This window comes from Arachis ipaensis, chromosome B10 (genome assembly GCF_000816755.2).
Source record: "Arachis ipaensis cultivar K30076 chromosome B10, Araip1.1, whole genome shotgun sequence".
NCBI classification, from domain to species: domain Eukaryota; kingdom Viridiplantae; phylum Streptophyta; class Magnoliopsida; order Fabales; family Fabaceae; genus Arachis; species Arachis ipaensis.
The window spans coordinates 132,508,344-132,527,741 of record NC_029794.2 but is presented as its reverse complement, the minus strand read 5'-3'; the positions used below and the strand labels follow the sequence as shown (position 1 = coordinate 132,527,741).

The 19,398-nt window shown below is 35.0% G+C and overlaps 4 protein-coding genes across 6 annotated transcripts; 2 read left to right on the top strand and 2 right to left on the bottom strand.

The window, feature by feature from the left end:
- Window positions 564–7,543, top strand: LOC107622046 (peptidyl serine alpha-galactosyltransferase). The gene is made up of 8 exons (XM_016323976.2): window positions 564–1,128; window positions 2,228–2,398; window positions 2,910–3,153; window positions 3,340–3,540; window positions 3,662–4,137; window positions 4,806–4,970; window positions 5,141–5,384; window positions 6,346–7,543. Exons 1-8 carry the CDS (start codon window positions 833–835, stop codon window positions 7,036–7,038), a joined length of 2,490 nt encoding a protein of 829 aa, XP_016179462.1. The 5' UTR covers window positions 564–832; the 3' UTR covers window positions 7,039–7,543.
- LOC107622047 (protein WVD2-like 7) lies at window positions 9,155–12,718 on the top strand. Of its 3 annotated transcripts, none has more exons than XM_016323979.2 (9): window positions 9,155–9,406; window positions 9,948–10,529; window positions 10,657–11,040; window positions 11,115–11,173; window positions 11,260–11,334; window positions 11,586–11,661; window positions 11,793–11,855; window positions 11,962–12,072; window positions 12,340–12,718. In XM_016323979.2, exons 1-9 carry the CDS (start codon window positions 9,329–9,331, stop codon window positions 12,532–12,534), a joined length of 1,623 nt encoding a protein of 540 aa, XP_016179465.1. In that variant the 5' UTR covers window positions 9,155–9,328; the 3' UTR covers window positions 12,535–12,718. The 3 variants fall into 3 exon arrangements, with proteins under 3 accessions (XP_016179465.1, XP_016179466.1, XP_016179464.1); XM_016323978.2 differs by having other exon boundaries at window positions 9,158–9,406; window positions 10,654–11,040; XM_016323980.2 differs by lacking the exon at window positions 11,260–11,334 and having other exon boundaries at window positions 10,654–11,040.
- LOC107621277 (putative disease resistance protein At3g14460) lies at window positions 15,070–17,058 on the bottom strand. Its single transcript, XM_016323312.1, has one exon. It carries the CDS (start codon window positions 17,056–17,058, stop codon window positions 15,070–15,072), a length of 1,989 nt encoding a protein of 662 aa, XP_016178798.1.
- Window positions 17,112–18,445, bottom strand: LOC107621278 (putative disease resistance RPP13-like protein 1). Its single transcript, XM_016323313.2, has one exon. It carries the CDS (start codon window positions 18,306–18,308, stop codon window positions 17,112–17,114), a length of 1,197 nt encoding a protein of 398 aa, XP_016178799.1. The 5' UTR covers window positions 18,309–18,445.

Genomic DNA, 19,398 nt, shown 5'->3' with positions numbered 1-19,398 from the left:
TGATTTAAAATTAAAAAGTAATTTGATTAATTTTAAAATTAAGATACTAATATGAATATATGATTACGATGTAAAAATTAAAGAAAAAATAATTTTGTTATCTTAACTTTTTAGATTATTTAAGCCAAAGATATGGTTCAAGTCTAAGTGTATCAATTTATTAATTCCAACTAAGTGGACAAAATATGCTCAGATTCAGCCTTTCTGCAAAAGAGCCATTAAGATCAATATATGTAGTAACCGGTCATTTAGTTATTTTAGTAACTATGTTTAATCAAATTAATTTAATAATTTAAAATTAATAATAAAAATAAAAAAGAAAATAAAAATAACAACATAAAAAAATTAATTAGATTTATACGATTGATGATATAATTAAAGTAAAGATACATTTTAAATTATTAAATTCTTAGAATTTGTTTGACTCACATTTATTTTTTATTATAATATTTAAAAAAAAACTTCCATTTTCTATTTACAATTATTTTTTAAAAGAATTATAGAAATCGAAAATAAAAATGCAAAAGTGACAAAAAGCTTCTTTGGCGATCGTATACTTGTTAATCTCACAGTATAGCCAGCGTTACCATTACCAACAACACGTTTTTCCAGATTCATAATAACAATAATTAATTACTACTATTGTAGATCGTAGGCAATTAATTGAACTCTTCAATTATTCAATACTTTATAGTAGCAAATTCAATACTATAAATACAAATCTCAACGCTTCAATTTTGACTTCGCTACAAGAACAAGAAGCCAGGCATGAAATCCAGATCTTCAAGCTTCAGGAAACACCAATTTCACATCTAGCTCAGAGGAGAAAACAATGGCGAGAGTGTTAATTGTTTCTTTGTTAGTGGGAATTGTGGTTTGCATTGGGTTTAGCGAAGCGGCGAGGAAGCATGAATGGAGGCTCCACACGCTATTTTCTGTTGAGTGTCAGAACTACTTCGACTGGCAGACGGTTGGGCTCATGAACAGTTACAGGAAGGCCAAGCAGCCCGGGCCCATAACCCGTCTCCTGAGTTGTACGGATGAGGAGAAGAAGAACTATAGAGGGATGCATTTGGCGCCAACGTTTGAGGTTCCTTCTATGAGCAAGCATCCCAGAACTGGTGACTGGTAATCTTCTTTTTTTCTGTTTTTGATGTGATGGTGTGATTAGTGTTAGAAGTTATCCAAATCTAGTAGCTTTTGTAACGATCAATTAGTGTTCAAGTTAAGTTCTGGTGGTGACTGGTAAAATTGATAACACTCAATTTTAGGTTACATTGACAATCACTTAATGTTCAAAGATATTAATTAAGTAAGCATTGTATTATTTCTTGATTAATGATGATGCATATACTCTCCTGATTATCCTCGTAATTTCTGAACTAGAAAAATATTCAAATGCATTGAATAATTTGAAAACATCAAAAGGCATTTGGTTTGAAGTTGTTAGGAAGATGATTAGAAGGATGCATTTATTAGAAGATAAATCATTTCTGTTATTTCGTTCTTAGTTTAGAAGGTGAACCTTGGCACAACGAGAAGGATGATAAGGTTTTTGGCCTTGTGACCTGAATGTAGATTGATTGATGTGGTTTGTTGAGAATGAATGCTAATGGTGCCGTTGACTTTAGTTTCTGATTGATTGGCCTATGTTGTTTAGTAGGACATCCTTTTTTTTTTTAACTCTGTAACAATGTGTCGCATGTGTAGTTATGTGATAGCTGCTACTATTGTTCTTCTTTCTTAGGTATGTTTTATGTTGGGATGTGTATGTTCTTGAAATGGATTGTGGGCTGCTGTTGTAGCTAAATTGTTCTTTTAAACTAAGGTAGAGATTTGTGTTTATAGAAGTTTTGATTGGTAGAATTTCTACTTGTAGGTTGAAAAGTGCTTCAATGAGTAGTGACATCTTATGAGGTTTGTAAGAAGTTTGCTGATGTCTCTTCTAAGTGTTGAAACTCAGATCTCTAAGCTTACTCTTTTCAGCAATTAGTGAAGGGTCTTAGATAAGTATTGTTTGCTGATCTTGCTACATTATCGATGTGTTTTTTAGGTTGTACTTTTGGTATTTTGGAAAAGTTTTGTGCTCTCTGCTGTTCTCTGTTCAAGTGTTTTGAGTTTTATTGCTTCATTGTGCCGAATCAAACACATGCATACCTCCTTGCAAATGAAGAGTAATTCCTCCGTCATATGAGCATGAGATATTAACTCTATGTCCGCCATTCAGGTACCCTGCAATAAATAAACCAGCTGGGGTTTTGCACTGGCTCAAACATAGTAAAGATGCAAAAAATGTTGATTGGGTTGTCATTCTAGATGCAGACATGATAATCAGAGGCCCAATTTTACCTTGGGAGCTTGGTGCAGAGAAAGGAAGACCTGTTGCCGCATATTATGGGTAATCACTAATTTCTTACTCATTTCTCATTCAATATATTTACTCCCTTTTCCCTTTAACAATGTGTTATGGAATTTTTATTCATAGTGTAAAATGGATTAAGCTTTACAGTAGGAGCACTTCCCTTCCCTGTCTTTAAATGTAAAATCAAAACTCACAAACTCACCCTTAATGATAATAAGTGTTAGAAGCTAGATAATACCTCCCACTACCAGTTGAGCATATCTGTAGAAGAAGGATGATGATAATGGCATTGTGCGCCTTGACATGCGGCAGTACATATACTATGAAAATATTGGAGTTTGGGATGCCTAGGTCTTTTATATGTATCTCATCTTTAATGTATCACATATAAGAGAATCAAAAGTTCAAAGTGCAAACTAGGATCCTTTGCTTGAACCTATGAAATGCATTTAACTATCTTTTAGCACAAAAAACTATAAATTTGTAGTGTGTTTCTTTCTCAGGCACTATCATTGAAACTTGCCATCTTCCAAAATTCTTTCTTCAGGTACTTACGAGGTTGTGACAATATTTTGGCTCAACTGCATACGAAACACCCAGAACTTTGCGACAAAGTTGGTGGGCTTTTGGCCTTTCATATAGATGACCTCCGAGCTTTCGCACCATTGTGGCTTTCCAAAACAGAAGAAGTGAGGGAAGATAAGGCACACTGGGCAACAAACATAACTGGTGACATCTATGGGAAAGGATGGATCAGTGAGATGTATGGCTACTCTTTTGGTGCTGCTGAAGTGAGTCAAATTCATTGCCTTAAAATGATTGAATTAATTTTTTATTTTATTATATTTACTAAACTCTACTCAAACCATTTAGCACTCCATTTGTAGTGCTTGACTATTCAACTTTTGCTGATTATTTTCTTTGCTTTCTTTTCTTCTTTCAATCTACACTGTTGGATTCCACCCTTCTGTTTACAGATAGGACTTCGGCACAAGATCAATGATAACTTGATGATCTACCCAGGTTATGTTCCTCGGGAGGGAATTGAACCAATTCTTCTTCACTATGGGCTTCCATTTAGTGTAGGAAATTGGTCATTTAATAAATTGGCTCACCATGAAGATGGAATTGTTTATGAATGTGGCCGTCTTTTTCCAGAACCCCCTTATCCCAGGGAGGTATGTAAACAAGTATACTTATGGTAGGAAATTTATGTGTGGTGGTTTAACTAATAATAATAATAATAATAATAATAAAAAATTTAGCATTGGTTTGCTGAAACTAGAAAGTTTCTTGCAGGTAAGGCAGATGGAACTTGACCCTAATCGAAGGCGAGGACTATTTCTAAGTATAGAGTGCATAAATATTATAAATGAGGGTCTTCTGCTGCAGCAGGCAGCAAATGGTTGTCCTAAACCTACTTGGTCTAAATATTTGAACTTTTTGAAAAGCAAAGCCTTTGCTGAACTAACAAAGCCAAAATATCCAACTCCTGCTACTTTACAAATGATGGAGGATACCAAAGAAGATGACAATGCTCTTGATGCTGAGAAGCCGCATCCTAAAATTCATACTGTTTTTTCCACAGAATGTACCACATACTTTGATTGGCAGACAGTAGGACTTATGCACAGTTTCCGATTGAGTGGACAGCCAGGAAATATCACTAGACTTCTTAGCTGCACAGACGAAGACTTGAAGCAATATAAGGGCCATGATCTGGCTCCTACCCATTATGTTCCCTCTATGAGCCGACATCCATTAACAGGAGACTGGTAATTATGTGTCTCTGCTATTCAATTCAAGTTGTGCTGTTCTAACTTTTTTCCTGTTAGGTGCTTGTCATGTCTGAACTGATATTTACAGTTTGACTGACTTTGTTGGACGAAGTGATTATCATTAGTAGTTGCAAAATCAGGCATGGAACAAGCAAAGGATTAACTTTTGTGGTATAATTATTTTAAGGATACTAATTTAGATCAAATTCAATCACTATGACCAATGACTATCTTCAAATTCTAACTGAAACAATATATGCCATGACGAAGCTCATTATCTACATTAGTTTGCTTTTTTTTGCCCTTTGTTTTTTTTTCAATTGTGTTTATTTCTCAGAAGTCAGCTATATGTGATCATTATATCAAAATTGTGCTTGATTTTGGTATTCTAAATTATGGTTTATGGATAATTCTATTATTGTTTCAGGATACCCTCAGATGTTGTCCAAATAATCTTCATATATTTATTTTGTACTGCAGAACTGCTTAGTCTTTGTGTTATATCAATTCATGTTTGATTTTGATTACCTAAATTATATACAAGATACCTTGTGCCTCAACTCTTTATGTGCTGTTATTGAGAGCCTACCACTATTAAATGCTTCACTTGCCTGAATGATTTAGATTATAGGAAAAAAACATGATTTTCTGTCTCTTTGTTTTAGGTATCCAGCAATTAATAAACCTGCTGCTGTACTTCACTGGCTTAACCATGCAAATATTGATGCTGAGTTCATAGTGATTCTTGATGCTGATATGATCTTAAGAGGCCCGATTACACCATGGGAATTCAAGGCTGCTCGTGGCCGTCCAGTTTCAACTCCCTATGAGTAAGCTTGCCGAAGTTGATTTATGTTTATGGGATCTGTTAATTTTGTTTTCCTGGAGATGCGATTTTGATGACTAGAGTTTGCATGAACCCATCCATATATGTTTCTCATGATGTCTGTTTCTCTTGCATCCTCGCGGTGAATTATTTACATTTTCCTGTTATTGGTAGCTACCTCATTGGCTGTGACAACGAGCTTGCCAAATTGCACACTAGCCATCCTGAGGCTTGTGACAAGGTTGGTGGTGTAATCATTATGCACATAGATGATCTTCGGAAATTCGCTTTGCTATGGCTACATAAAACTGAGGAAGTCCGAGCTGATAGAGCTCATTATGCAAGAAATATAACAGGAGACATATATGAATCTGGTTGGATCAGTGAGATGTATGGCTACTCATTTGGAGCAGCCGAGGTATTTTCTCCTACTTTTTACACACTTTGTTATGCATACTCTACTGACCTGTTTATGCTTATGGGTTCCATAGTGTTACAATACAACCTAAGGTCCAGCATCTCCTCCTTAAGCCTTTAAAGCATTAATCAATTCTGTAGCTTGGCTCTTGGCTAGAGATCATTTGCTATTGAGTAACTAAGATGCATATGAACACAAACGTTTTTGTTCGTCTTGTTTGAATTGGGTAGCTATTGCTCCTACATGTTTTGGCCACCAACCACACAATTTCAAAAATTCAGTAGTAGCTTCTTTGAATCTATAAATATAAGCATAGTTTTTGCCATCATGTTTACTTTTGTTGTTTTCTGCAAACACTAGCGAAGACCAATCTAGTAAAACAAACATGAATTGAACTTACATTTGGTTTTTTAGATATCCAAAATAGAGTTAGCATATGTAATTGCACACACACACTCTGAATAATCTTAGTTAAGAGGAAACACACTCGTGGTTTAGAAAGTGAATGTTGCAACAACTTATTCAAACAAACTCTTTCATTATTCTATCAGAAAAGAAGGGAAAAGTGTTTGATAATTTCAAACAAATGATGGTGGCAGACTTTGAAACAAAGCTATTGTTGAGTGGCGATCGACTTAAGGGTGTTCCGTCATGCATCTAGATGCGAATAACTAGCATAAGACAAGTAGATAAAGGGTATATTATTTATTAGAAAACCATTCTTGAACTGTGAACCCTACACCTAACAGGTGAAGTTTTTTGGAGAACTGGTCATTGTCATGATTTTTAGAGCCTCTATAGTCAAAGTTCTGGATTGAAATGAGTCATTTCATTACCTATCATTCTGCTTTATGTCTTTCTCTCTAATGACATGTCGTGTTATGTATTGTATGCTATGTAATTACTTCCTTTCTAGTATGAAGAAACTTCACCGCTATAACCAGTAATGTTATTGATGCAGCTAAAATTGAAGCATACTGTAAACAATGAGATACTGATATACCCAGGATATGTACCTGCACCGGGGGTCAAGTATCGAGTTTTTCACTATGGGTTACGTTTTGGTACTGGGAATTGGAGTTTTGACAAGGCAGATTGGCGGGATGTTGACATGGTCAACAGATGCTGGGCCAAGTTTCCAGACCCACCGGATCTATCGACACTAGATCGAGCCAATGAGGATGGTTTTCAGCGTGATCTGCTCAGCATTGAATGTGCAAAAACACTGAATGAAGCACTGACTTTGCATCATGAGAGAAGATGCCCCAATGCAAATTCTTTATCCCCACCAAAAGAGGAACAAAGAACAGAAGAAAGCGGCATGTCAAGGAAATTTGGCATTGTAGATGAAAGTACTGATTCAATAAGCAATCATATCTCAGTAAATCATTCTGAGCAACTGAGAAAGGATTCTGAGGATTTGGATAGTGTTCCAAAAGATGAGATGCCAAGCTCTTTCAGATTTTGGGTGATATTCCTATGGGCCTTTTCCGGATGTGGCTTCGTTGTTGTCGTTTATATGGTGTATTCAGGTCATAAAAGAAGAGGATCAAGGGCAAAACCCCATAGAACACGGAGAAGAAGTGTTCATACAGGATTCATGGAAATGAACGGTCGTGACCGACATAGCCGTGGCCTCGACGTACCTCTGTAACATTCTGATCCTTTTCTTTCCCATATTGTAATGCCGGGTGGTCAGAATTTGATTGGGAGTTCAAATTGAAGGATTAGTAGGCATGTTCCTTGACTGAGCCTATATTGTTCATTCCTACAAAGCAAGCAAGCAAGCAATATTGATTGTTGACCATCCAAGAGGCCTCCCATTTGATGTTTTCTTTGGACATTAATGATTGAGAAAGTTTACAGGGAGAAACTAATATTCTGTTATTGAATTTGAGAGTGCTTGTATTATTTTTGTACCCAAAATTGATAAGATGTAACGTTAGTAATGTAGAGAAAGTGACTGAAGCATGCACCTTCATGTTCAGCTTGGATGATCATGCAGAATAGGTGAGTGAGAGTATGTATACATTTCACTTTTTCTTTATGCCTTGGGATACAAAGGCATTTTGAGCTCTGACATAGTATTATACTTTGCCCATTGAAGAACTCACCTTGTATCATTTATGTAACATTTTCCACCTCTTTTACTGTTCTCCCATCTATTTTAATTTCTCATATTATTTTCTTCCTTCTCCTAATCAATGCTGCTTAGTGGAAAATACTGTGTCCCTATTATTTTTGTTTTTTTAGATAGTTCAAGTTAAGTTAAAAATGTTAAAGATGAAAACAATTCACTCATTTTTCAAGAGAAAAGAGAGAATATATGATGAACAAAATTCAGCTTCAGATTCTTTGAGTAATGTTCAAAATATTATTGAACAACCTGTGACACAACTTGTTCACTTCAGAGATGATAATTGATAATTTTAGTTCCATAAAGCATCGTCCAACAAGTTAAAAAATATCAAAATCTTAAAGTATGTAGTTGAACATTGACTTTTATATAATATAATTACTTTTTTGATATATATGCTACAAATCATATTTTATTAATTTTTTTGTTATATTTTATATTTAATTGACCCCCTCTTATGAAATTTCTGGTTCCGCGCATCTATCCCTTGATTGTTATCTCCAAAAACAATTAGAGTACCACGTATTAGAAAAGTGAACACATTATATTATAAAATAATAAATAGGACTAAGAAGTATCCCTTGAAGAGTTAAAGATGCTACATATGTATCAATTCTAGCAACAAGTATTCCGAAAATTCTCAATTTTTTTCTCTCAATTAATGTTACACTGTAATATCTTATTATATGACATTTTTTACATCTTCTTTCAACAAAAATTGACATTGTTCTTTTATAATAGGAAAATTCAACGAAAAGAAAAAAATCATACACAATCCACATATTTTTTTAAAAAAAATTAGTAAAAATTCTTATTCTTTACTCAGTTCTATTTTTTACCAAAATATCTTTTATCTTTTTTTTTTAGTCCCGCTTAAAAAGTATATATGGTAAAAGATTAAATTTTACAACATTAATTGAGAAAAAAAATTTACTAGAATCTATTCTCGTAATACCATCATTAGCTCATTACCATTCAACTCTAGCAAATCATCCACACTACAAAATCCTTCTATATGCATCAAAATGGCTTATATATTATTTTCAAATTACCAACTATAGACATCCATAGATAAATAGTCAATATCCTAAGCTAGTTATTTTCACCAAGGCGATGTTGCAACTAACTGTGGTTCAGCATGTTACATCTTAACCTTCTACAACTTTGACACTTTGTAGTTGCCACCAACTTTCTCTTAAAACCCTTTTAATACGAGGGTTGAAAAAATGTTACATCCATATCAAAGAACTCTCTTCCTAGGTTGAAAAGTTGAACCACAACAACATTTTTTATTTGAATTGAAGGCAAGCTTCACCAAATTCAAACATAGCCGTTATAGAGAATTTTTTTTATAATTTTTTTTTTTTAATTGTCTCATTTCTCAAATATGTGGGCCCAAACTTGGGCTCCTCTTCCAACCGTTTTGTTAGTGGGCCCTACACATATACTTTGCAAACTTGTAAAAAAGTTTACACACAACGCTCTCACTGCACATCTTGTTTTTAATTAATTTATTTTTTTTTATAATGTGTTAAAGTTGTGTCAGCTTTTCCACATCGTATTGGACACAGAATGCCTTTATTATTTTGAATTTCAAATTTGAATGTGTACAAAACAAACGGCCACATTAGCATAAAAATATTAATAGAAGAATAATACTACTAACATTAACATGGTGAATCACATCATATCATATCATATATCATCATAGTAATATTAATTATGATTATAATTTGTTATTGTTAGTGGTAAAGTTTGGACCTTTCTCAGGTTATAGTTACTACGTTGCGTAGTGAAACTGAAAAACATGGGGGACTCAACTTGTCTCATGCAAATGCAACAACCATTCTGTTATGCTTCTGGGATTATCAATGAAGCCAATGAGGTTAATTCAAGAACTTGTCTCATATTATATTCTCATGCTTTAGTTTTAGCTGGTGTTAGTTTCTTATTTCACTAACTGCTTGCAGAGTTTGTCTTAGTTTCTTTGTTTTTTGGATAATTTAGGGTGCAATTGATCAAGAATAAACCATTTATTTTTTGTTGTTTATATTCTTTTGCTATTTTGAATGTTTTCTTTGTTTTCCTTTTTTTTAACCTAATTTTTTCCTTAAATTTTCACCTGAATGCATGTGATTTTGAAAGAATGGGAACAGAAGATGAAAAATTCTAATTCAAGCTGGTATTCATTTCTTTTCTCATTATATGAACTGCTTGAAATTGCAAATCTTTGCTTAGGAACCCTATATCTGATTTTTCATGGACCATGAATTTTGCTTATTATTTTTTTTTGTTAATCATTTGATGAGTTAGGTTTCACATGCATGATATTATTGGGTGCAATTAATCATGAAAAGACATTGTTTTTTTTCTTCTCTATGTTGTATGAAGGTGTTTTACCTTGAAAAAACTGTGAAACTTTTCAGAGAAACCCAATTCATGCATTGGGGCAATCATCAGTTTCCTTTGGGAGGTTCATGTCAGAGTCTCTTGCATGGGAGAAATGGTCAAGCTTCTCTCACAACCGCTACGTCGAAGAGGCAGAGAGGTTCTCAAGACCTGGCTCAGTTGCTCAGAAGAAGGCCTTCTTTGAAGCTCACTACAAGAAACTCGCCGCTCAAAAGGCGGCCGCGGCAGCATTGCTCGAACAAGCAAACAATGCTGCTGCACAAAACAATAATGAAGATGAGCATGTCGATCAAGTTGCAAACAGTGATGTTGCACAAAACAATGCTATTGATGATAATTCAGAGAGAAGAAGTTCAAGGACTAGATTGGTTGTCAAAGAAGAACAAGATTCCATGATCAGTGCCAATGGGAATTACTCAGTTTCGGATTTAGAGGCAAGCAGTACTATTTTGCCTCAAAGTAACAAGGTAGAAGAAGCTGTGTCAAAGATGGAAGAAGAACCTTTGGTTGGGAATTCAATGAAGATTGAATTGCAAAGCCAAAATGAAGATGCTGAAAAGATACTTGAAACAACTCCAATTATGACACCATTACTGAAGGTGGTTATTGATATTAGTCTCTTGGTTCACAATGTTTGTCTTTTTAGAAAGTTTAATCTTAGTGTTTTATTCTTTGGTTTGATTGTTTAAGATCATAATATTGATTTAATATTGATTATTTCAGCAGGGTTCAAGATATGATCAAGAAATTTTGCCTTCAGTTAGCAAGAAGAAACCACCAGTTTCTTCCTTCAAATTGCTAAAGAGCAATGCAACCTCCAAAGTTGCTTCTACACCAATCAAATCAACAGCAGCTACTCTTTCTTCAAAGAGAGATAACAGTAATATTGCTGCTACCCCAACTAACAGCAGCAACAAGCATGCTTCATTACTAAGCTCTGCTGATAAAAGAAGATCTACTCCTTACAAGTCGGTCAATTTTACACCGATTAGAGAACTTAATAGATTGACTGCATCAGTCATGAAGAAATTTGAAAGTGCAAGAGCTAGTGCTGGTTCCTCAAAGGCTTCAAAGGATGCATCATTAACTCCTCTAAGAACACCAACTATGGTTTGTCAGATTCTTTGCCATGTCTTTCACAATCTATATTTCTATGATGTTAAAGTGTTGTTTTTTAAATGCAGGCTTATAAGAAGGAGATGCAGATGCATTCTGCATTGACCCCATTAACAGAAAAGAAAAGGTACCTAATTCTAGTAAGTTATTAATTATGATGTAAAACTGTTTTTATATCCTGATTCGGTGCATTTGAGTTTTGTTAAACGATAGGAACAAAACTCCTCTTGATTTATCAAGCACAGGCAAAAATACAGCCAGCTCTAAATGGCGCTTGCTCTCAACAGAGTAAGTCATTTCCACTCTGATTTAAGGTGTTATAAGATTTTTCATTGTGCTATATGGATTTGGATTGTTCCTATGTTCAAATATTATCCATGCTTGACATAATGTAGAGTTTGTCAATTAGTTGAAACATGCTATCTTTAGTTTCAAGGACCACAAGTTTACATAATCTATCTCTGGCTTAAAGAAGTTTTATGGCTTTTGTGAATACTCTTCTTTACATTAGTATTTACAATGTTTCTACTTGAATGCAGAAATAAAATGAGATCCCCAATGATATCCTCACCTTTCAGCTTGAGGACGGAAGAAAGGGCTGCAAGAAGAAAGAAGGTTCTGTCATCAATCAAATTTAGTTGTTTATGAGCTTTAATTAACCTTACTACAAATAAAAATGAGAATTAATTAACTGAGTTACTAAATTACTTGCCTTTCCTTTCTCTATTGATCTAAATCAATCTCAGAAACTTGAAGAAAAGTTCAATGCCAATGAGGCACAAAAAGTGCAACTTCATACAAAACTCAAGGTTGGTTGACAAATAAAATTTAATACCAAGTGTCTGTTACTATGAACAATATCTAGTTCCTCGGTTCAGTTTAGTCACCAAATCATTCAATCCCCTCATTTTGCAGGAAAAAGCAGAGACAGAGATCAGAAAACTTCGCCAAAGCTTTTGCTTCAAAGCAAGGCCACTACCTGATTTTTACAAGGAAAGGAAAGAATCAAACAAGGAGACACAGAAGGTATCTTAAACTGTTTGCAATAATAATATAATCTTCATTCCCATTTTCTCCTCAAGCTTTGTTTGGTTAACAATATTGTTCTTAATCTCCATGCGGTTCCGGATAATTGAGTCCTTATAAAATTTGATTTGGTTCATAGAACAACAAAATTCTGTTTTCTGTCCTATTTTCTCTTTCATTTTCACAAGATCCTGAAAATGAAAATAGAAAATAAAAACGCAAACCAAACAGACCCTTAATTTTTCTAATTGTAATTTATACTTTCAGGATCCACATATACAATCTGAATCCAGAAAGGCTACTCCTCATAGTCAGAGACCTTACAATGGCAGTGGCACCATTAAGAATTTCCAGGAAAAGACTCAGCGCCGCACCTTTGCTCATCATCTGAGTACTACTCTTGAGAATACATCACCAAATATTCAGCAAGGAAACCTCAAGAATAGGAATCACAAACAATGATCATGCTCCATGATGTTTGCTCTCTGTTGTAAATGTAGCTTGAAGGAAATGCACCACATTAGGCACCATTTGTTCTCTGTTGTATTCTTGGTATATAACACATTAGTAACCAACTCTGACTGTTGTTCTTCCTTTTGTTTTTTGTACCCTCAATATATTCAATTGAGCTATTCTTACAATCCTTTTTTCGTTCTCTTTATAATTTGGAAAGAATAGTAAAGTAAAAATATCTAATGAGTCATACTGTATACTTTAGAACTTATTCATGCACACTAGCTAATTAAGTAATTTTATACGGAAGTACTTTTTGGTCATTTATCAATAAAAATACAGTTAGACGAAATTCATAATTCGAAATTACATTGCATCATTTAAAAAACTGCACTTTACTCGAGTTTTCTCTGTGAAAATACTCTCCATCCGATCCTAACCTAAATTTATGTGATTAATAGCTAATGCGACATTTTAATTTATAGGTTATTAGTTTTAATCAATATTACAAATCAAATAAAAGTATCAAAAATAGTTTTCTGTATGATATAATATTTATGGAATTTTTGCAACATAAAACCGTAGCTTAGTGATTTTGAACATCATGCAAAATAATAATAATAATAATAATAATAATAATAATCATAATAAATTTCCACTACTTGTATTGTACATGTTATATTTTGAAATATCTATCTATCTATTATAATATGTAAAAAGAGATGCAAATAGTGTTTATAGTGAGTAAATAATACGTTTAAACAGTGGGTTGATAGCTTGATGCATTGGTAATATATTCCTATTTTTAATTGCTTCTCTTCTTTGATGGTTTGAGGTGGAAACTTTCAGCTTTTCTTGATTCTCAAAAATTTTAGTGCTACTATTCAACTGTTCACGTATCATAAAGTGGGATAGCTGTTGCTGCATTATTGACTAATTTTTGTTATTTTTCTAACAAAACATGCTATTCTTAATCAACAATGCACAAGAAAATAGAGAAAAAAACAAATCTTAGACCATAGGTTTAACCGTTTATGGGTGCAAAACAACTAATCTCATTCCTCCAATATATAAATTCCAAGCAAGGTAATTCAACAATATTTATAGCATGTGATACATGTAAAGAAAATTTTTAAAATCCCCCAAAAAAAAAAGAAATACATGCATTCAAAAGAGATTAGAGTGGCTATTGATGAATTAAACCCCAATAATAAGAATCTGCTGTCAACTAATGGAGCAGGTTAGTGAATGCAAGTGGACAGATGATGGCATTCTTCAAGATTGTCTTCATCATCATCTTAATTCATTCCCTTTTAACCATTTAAATATTCTGCATTGCCTATACTTTTCATTTCATTGGTATTGTACTGTTTCATTTGTGAATTTTTGCCACTCTTATTTTACTACAAGTATAACCTTCCAGACCATGAACATGAGAGTCTCAATCTTGAAAAGGGAAGGTTCAGAAAAACAAACAAGGTATTATTTTACAATGCAATGGTTATGTGACACAGTGACAGAATATGTTGACCTGATTTCTCTTGATAAGGTTTTGAATTAGTCCAATTTGTTCATAGCCACCAATCAATATCCCATTAACCAAAGCAAAACTAAATTTATCTGCTAAACTTTAGTTCATGCGCCTGAAATTTATTATCAGATGGTTTGGAAGAATTTTAGAGTGTAACATACACATGAACCGAAATTCAAAAGGTAAATATGACGATGATCAATAAGAAGGACAACAATCAATATTTTTATTTTGGTGACTGGACAATAATCAATATGAAAATGATCAATATCATGAAGGCAATGAAGGTGGACTTCCGATATTCTTCTGGTGCTTCCTTGCAAACTGGAACGGCTGGACCCACCGCAGACATACGAATTCGCTCGTCACGTAGCTCTCTGTCATTGAGTTGCTTACCTTGTGATTGGACCAAAACAGCCATGTCCAAGAACAGTTGATGAAGTTCATTGGGGCTCCGCTCTATATCAATCAGTGAGTCATGCCGCTCTTGAATCTCTTGGATTGTGACCATGATTGTCCCTGGTTGCTAAGTTGCTTTCTGCAAGAAAGTTTCAACCACCACATACAAATTTTCATATTGAGTAATCAAAGTTATTCCAACATTATAAAGTAGATATTCCTTCTCAGGTAATATGCAAATTTTCATGAAATGATTTGAAGTTCAGCCATCCATACCACTTTTATCATCAGGTTTCTTAACCACTTGTATGAAAGCAATCATGGTGAGAATTCCATTCTCTGTTTTCTACCCTTATGTCCTCAAGAACCTTCCTCTGTTGCAGTTATTATCATTGTCTTGTTTCTCAGAATTCCTGTGAGTATTAGAATGATTGAATATTATGGATGCATCAAAAGCAAAATCGTAACTGCACAAGTTATCTGTTGTTGGAAAAGCTGTATGAATGATACAAGACAGTAATAACAATGAAGAATGAAAAACCAGAGACTGGGCATTGGGCAACACAGAATAACGTTGTGTGAGACAGAAACAATTACCTGTTGAAGTTGTTGGATTACCAAATCCATCTGTAATCAACTTGAATGGCGGGGATGTGGGAAATTTTGGGCCAAACCTGCGGGTCCTTCATCTCACACCGTTTACCCAGAAAAGGGCTTCCAAATATGGTGAGTCGTAACAGAGAGGCAGGCAGCTTTTCTCCATCAATGTTCTCCAAATTGGAACATTCATAAATATATAATTGTTGGAGGGAGGTGAGGTGGGCAAGTCCCTTGCATTCCAACATCTCCACACTTTTAATGCTATCCAGTCTGAGATACTCAAGGCTGGCAGGCAACCAACCTTCCTTTGGGAAAGACTTCACACTCTCATATTCATATTTAATACAAAGATGAGTAAGCCCATGAAACTGCGATGCTACACAGCTGAGTTGTTTCTTGCAGTAGCTGATGGTAAGATATCTCAAGCTACGCTGTGGATCCCCTTTAGCACACAAATCAATCTCTGGGCAACCAAGTAATCTGAGATCTTCTAGCTGAGGTGATGCCATCCATAGCGTCTTGAGGGATTTCAAACTCCCACAATTCTTTATCAGTAAAAAACGGAGACATGAAAGAGAGCGTGACACCACGAGAGACTCCATCTTTTCACAGTCGCTGATTTGAACACGCACGAGATTTGGAAAGGAATCCAGCGAGAAGGATGTAACCGAATCACAGCTGTTCTGTATCCTTAGTTTATGCAATGAGTGGTGTAGGCCTTCCATTTGGAATTCTAATTTTTTGCAATTCTTTATCTTCAGCTTTTGTAGTGATGCGGGAATACTACTCACTGCAAACAATACGTGGGATGAACAACCTGAGATGGATAAAATTCGGAGGCAAGTGAGTTGGGTGTGCGCAATGGCCTCCATCACCGACTCCGCTTGATGCTTTCCTTTAATTGAAAGCTTATCCAGCAAAAGAGGTAGTTCCCCAATTCTCACTTCATTGCTTCCTTCTATGCCTAAAGAGGTAATCGCAGGAGCTCTTGGAACACAACAACTGAGCTGCTCGCAATTGTGAATAGTAAGATCTTCCAAAGATGGTAGTTGATTTGGCAAATCTCCTCTCAACATGGGACAATCCCTTATCATAAGCTCCCTAAGTCGAGGAAATGCATTCAACTCCAACCATTCCTCCCAGCAAGGCATTGAGTAAAATCTAAGAGTTTCAAGCATTGGAAATGGAGTCTCCAGACAAGATTCATCATTTCGGTAAAACTCAGCACCCACAATAGCAAGCCTTTCAAACTCAAAAATTTTTAGATGCTTCAAAGAGGGCAACTCTCCAAGTGAAGGAAGCATAAAACAATTCCTGCAACCTCCCAGAGTTACTTCGGTGATGTCGCCATAGGAAGAACGTCCGAACCAATCTGGAAATTTTGTACCCCTGTAACCCCAAATTTGTAGTTTTTTCAAATTACTATGAGGTCGTAACTTTTCAAGTACATCTCTTTCAATTAGGGAATCAACTGTATTCTCATATTCATCTAGCGACCAGTTCAAGAACAAAGATTCAAGGCCATCCTTATCAAACATTCTTGCTCCCAACGCTTCGCTGCTATTGACCACATTCTCCAATTTGTCAATCAAAATTGTTTGGTGTAGATTTGCAAGTGCTCCCAATTCATTAATCCTGTTCCCTTCACGCTTCCCAACAACATAGTTGCTTAAAACCTGCAAACTTGTCAATTTGCTCATGTCTTCCGGCATCTCACGCAAATCAGTCCCGCTAATATTAAGGTAATGCAAATTTGTAAGATCTTTCATGCCAACAGGAAGGGCTTTTAGTTTCCGACATCCAACCAGCTTCAACGTCTGTAAATTGTACAAGTTGCAAAGTGTATCGGGCAATGTCATGATGTCGGTCCGAGACAAATCCAAGTAACGCAAATGAATCAACTCGCCTATTGAATCAGGCAATGACTCAAGAGGAAAGCAATCGAACGACAAAGCCCTCAGGTACTTCAACTTTGACAACAAGATACAAGGTGCATTTTCCATGTTAAATGGAATCTGTGAATTCAAATTGAGTCCAAGAAATGTCCTTGTGTGTTTTACTCGGTCACAAACTCCCAAAAGTTTTGAGATTGGATAATTGCCTTTGGCATTATGTGACAAATGGCGATGACATCAAAATTTCCACGCAATAAGCCTCCAAGGGCTTGAGCTGCCAAGGGCAATCCATCACACTTCTTTACGAGATCTTTGCCGACTTTTTTCAAGGTTGGATTCTCCATAGAACCAGTTGGGAGACGTGCATGTTTTGAAAACACTAACCAACAATCTTCCTCAGACAATAAGCTCAGTTCATAAGGTGAAACAGTTTGCACCACCGAAGCCACTCTTTTACTTCTAGTAGTTATGAGAATTTTACTTCCCTTGACCCCTTTTCGAAAAGGTTTTAGAAGTTTATTCCAATCATCATAACTTTCACTCCATACATCGTCCAAGACAACAAAGAACTTCTTCCTTGATAATTTTTCTTTTAAATCATGCTGAAGCAAATTTAAATCTGTCAAGCTGCAAAAACTTGAAGTTATTGCCTCGATGATAGTCTTGGTGACCTTGAAAACATCAAACTCTTCTGACACACAAATCCAAGCTTGAAAATCAAAATTCTCCTTCACTTTGCCATCTTGGTAAACCAATTGGGCCAAAGTAGTCTTTCCTATCCCACCCATGCCCACAATGGGAATCACAGATACATCACTATGACCACCAGTATCATCACCATCATCATCCAACAAGAGTTTTACTATGGCCTCCTTGTCTTCTTCCCTGCCACATACATCAGATGTTTCAACTAGAGATGTAGTGATCCTCCATGACATGTTCTCCTTAGGAATCTCTCTGAGACCAAGAGTGTCTTTTTGAATCACAAGAGACTCTATCCTATCAATGACTTCCTCCATCCTGTTTGCTACATCCCTATCTTGCAAATTGAGAAAACGAGAGAGGAAGGTACCTGGATCCTTCTGAGTGGCAGCTTTGGTGAAGACTTCATCCAGCAAGTCATCAGCAACATACATGGCATCTTTGAGACTATCAAGCCATTCCTTGACAGGTCTTTCCTTGATCTGCTTCTGCTCAGCATCGATGAGAAAGGCTCGAACAGCATAAAGATTAGTCTTCAACCTTTCAATGAGCTTGTGAGTAAGCTTCTTCCCTTTGATCCAGTTAACAACTTCAGGGGAGGACATCCTGTCAAAAACAACATTAAGAACGGAAGACAAAACAGCTTCAGCAGCCATGTTTCTGAAGAGAAGTGATGAGATCTGAAGGAACAGATGGTAAGCAAGGGGTTGACTGGAGGTTGACTGGTTGTAGTAGTATGTGGTAGTGCCTTAACTGTGATCTGTGTTGAGTAGTTAAATAAATGTGTTAGGTGTTGAATATTTTTGGGGAAAGTATAGGTAACCAACAAGATTTTTGAATAATGTGTAAACAATGTGAATTAATAGGGTTAAAAGAGTAAATTTAATTAGTAACATTAAATTAGGGTGTAATGTATTTTCATTTAATTGGTGGTTGTTCATATAGTTCAAAATTTTCATTGTTCCCCTAGCACTCCCACTTCATGCTCTTATTGGTCTTCGAGAGATTCTTCACATGACATCCTGTATAATTCACACGTCATATTATATTATAGAGTAATACTACGTCGACACCAAAATCAGCCACTAAAGTTATAAAATACATGTTAAAATATAAATATATATTGAAAATAAATTAAACTACACATTTATTTATATACAAATATATTGGTAGCTGATTTTGGTGTACAAATAACAATTTTATTTATTTAAATATCCACTTTTATAAGAAGTTACTTATTTTTTTTATGAGGTTTTTAATGGTGTGAGATTAATGTGAGATTTCATCCAATGGCTCACTCTTCTTTGATGGTTACATGCTGGCCAAAATTTGATAAAATTGCTGGCCCCTAAACTTTTCCTATTTAGAAAACAAACGTGATATAACTTCTTTTTCTCATATTCCTTTTTTTTTTCTGGTAAGAAAATAATAGAATTAGGATAATTGATTTTTTATCCAATATTATCATATCTAAATGAAATATTATAGGGAGCTCTTTTTCATATGTTGATATGAATGCTTTTCAAAAATGAATAGCATGAACTTTGAGTATCTAACCGTTACGTTTAGTAACACAATACCATTCGATTAGTTGACATAATATCATTCTCATCTAACTTTTATCCGCTGATAAGCACAAATTTTTTTCAGTTATTCATTTTTAATTTTCCCATCATTTTTCTGCAATCATGAATCCAATACCCTATTTTTTGTATTATACAAAGTATTTTTTATAAATTTTTTTAT

Coding starts and splice junctions, on each gene's coding strand:
- LOC107622046 (XM_016323976.2), top strand. CDS start 833: ATGGCGAGAGTGTTAATTGTTTCTTTGTTAGTGGGAATTGTGGTTTGC. Junction 1,129..2,227: donor CATCCCAGAACTGGTGACTG/GTAATCTTCTTT, acceptor TCCGCCATTCAG/GTACCCTGCAATAAATAAAC. Junction 3,541..3,661: donor AACCCCCTTATCCCAGGGAG/GTATGTAAACAA, acceptor AGTTTCTTGCAG/GTAAGGCAGATGGAACTTGA.
- LOC107622047 (XM_016323978.2), top strand. CDS start 9,329: ATGGGGGACTCAACTTGTCTCATGCAAATGCAACAACCATTCTGTTAT. Junction 11,335..11,585: donor TGGCGCTTGCTCTCAACAGA/GTAAGTCATTTC, acceptor ACTTGAATGCAG/AAATAAAATGAGATCCCCAA. Junction 11,662..11,792: donor GGGCTGCAAGAAGAAAGAAG/GTTCTGTCATCA, acceptor AATCAATCTCAG/AAACTTGAAGAAAAGTTCAA.
- LOC107621277 (XM_016323312.1), bottom strand. CDS start 17,058: ATGGAAAATGCACCTTGTATCTTGTTGTCAAAGTTGAAGTACCTGAGG.
- LOC107621278 (XM_016323313.2), bottom strand. CDS start 18,308: ATGGCTGCTGAAGCTGTTTTGTCTTCCGTTCTTAATGTTGTTTTTGAC.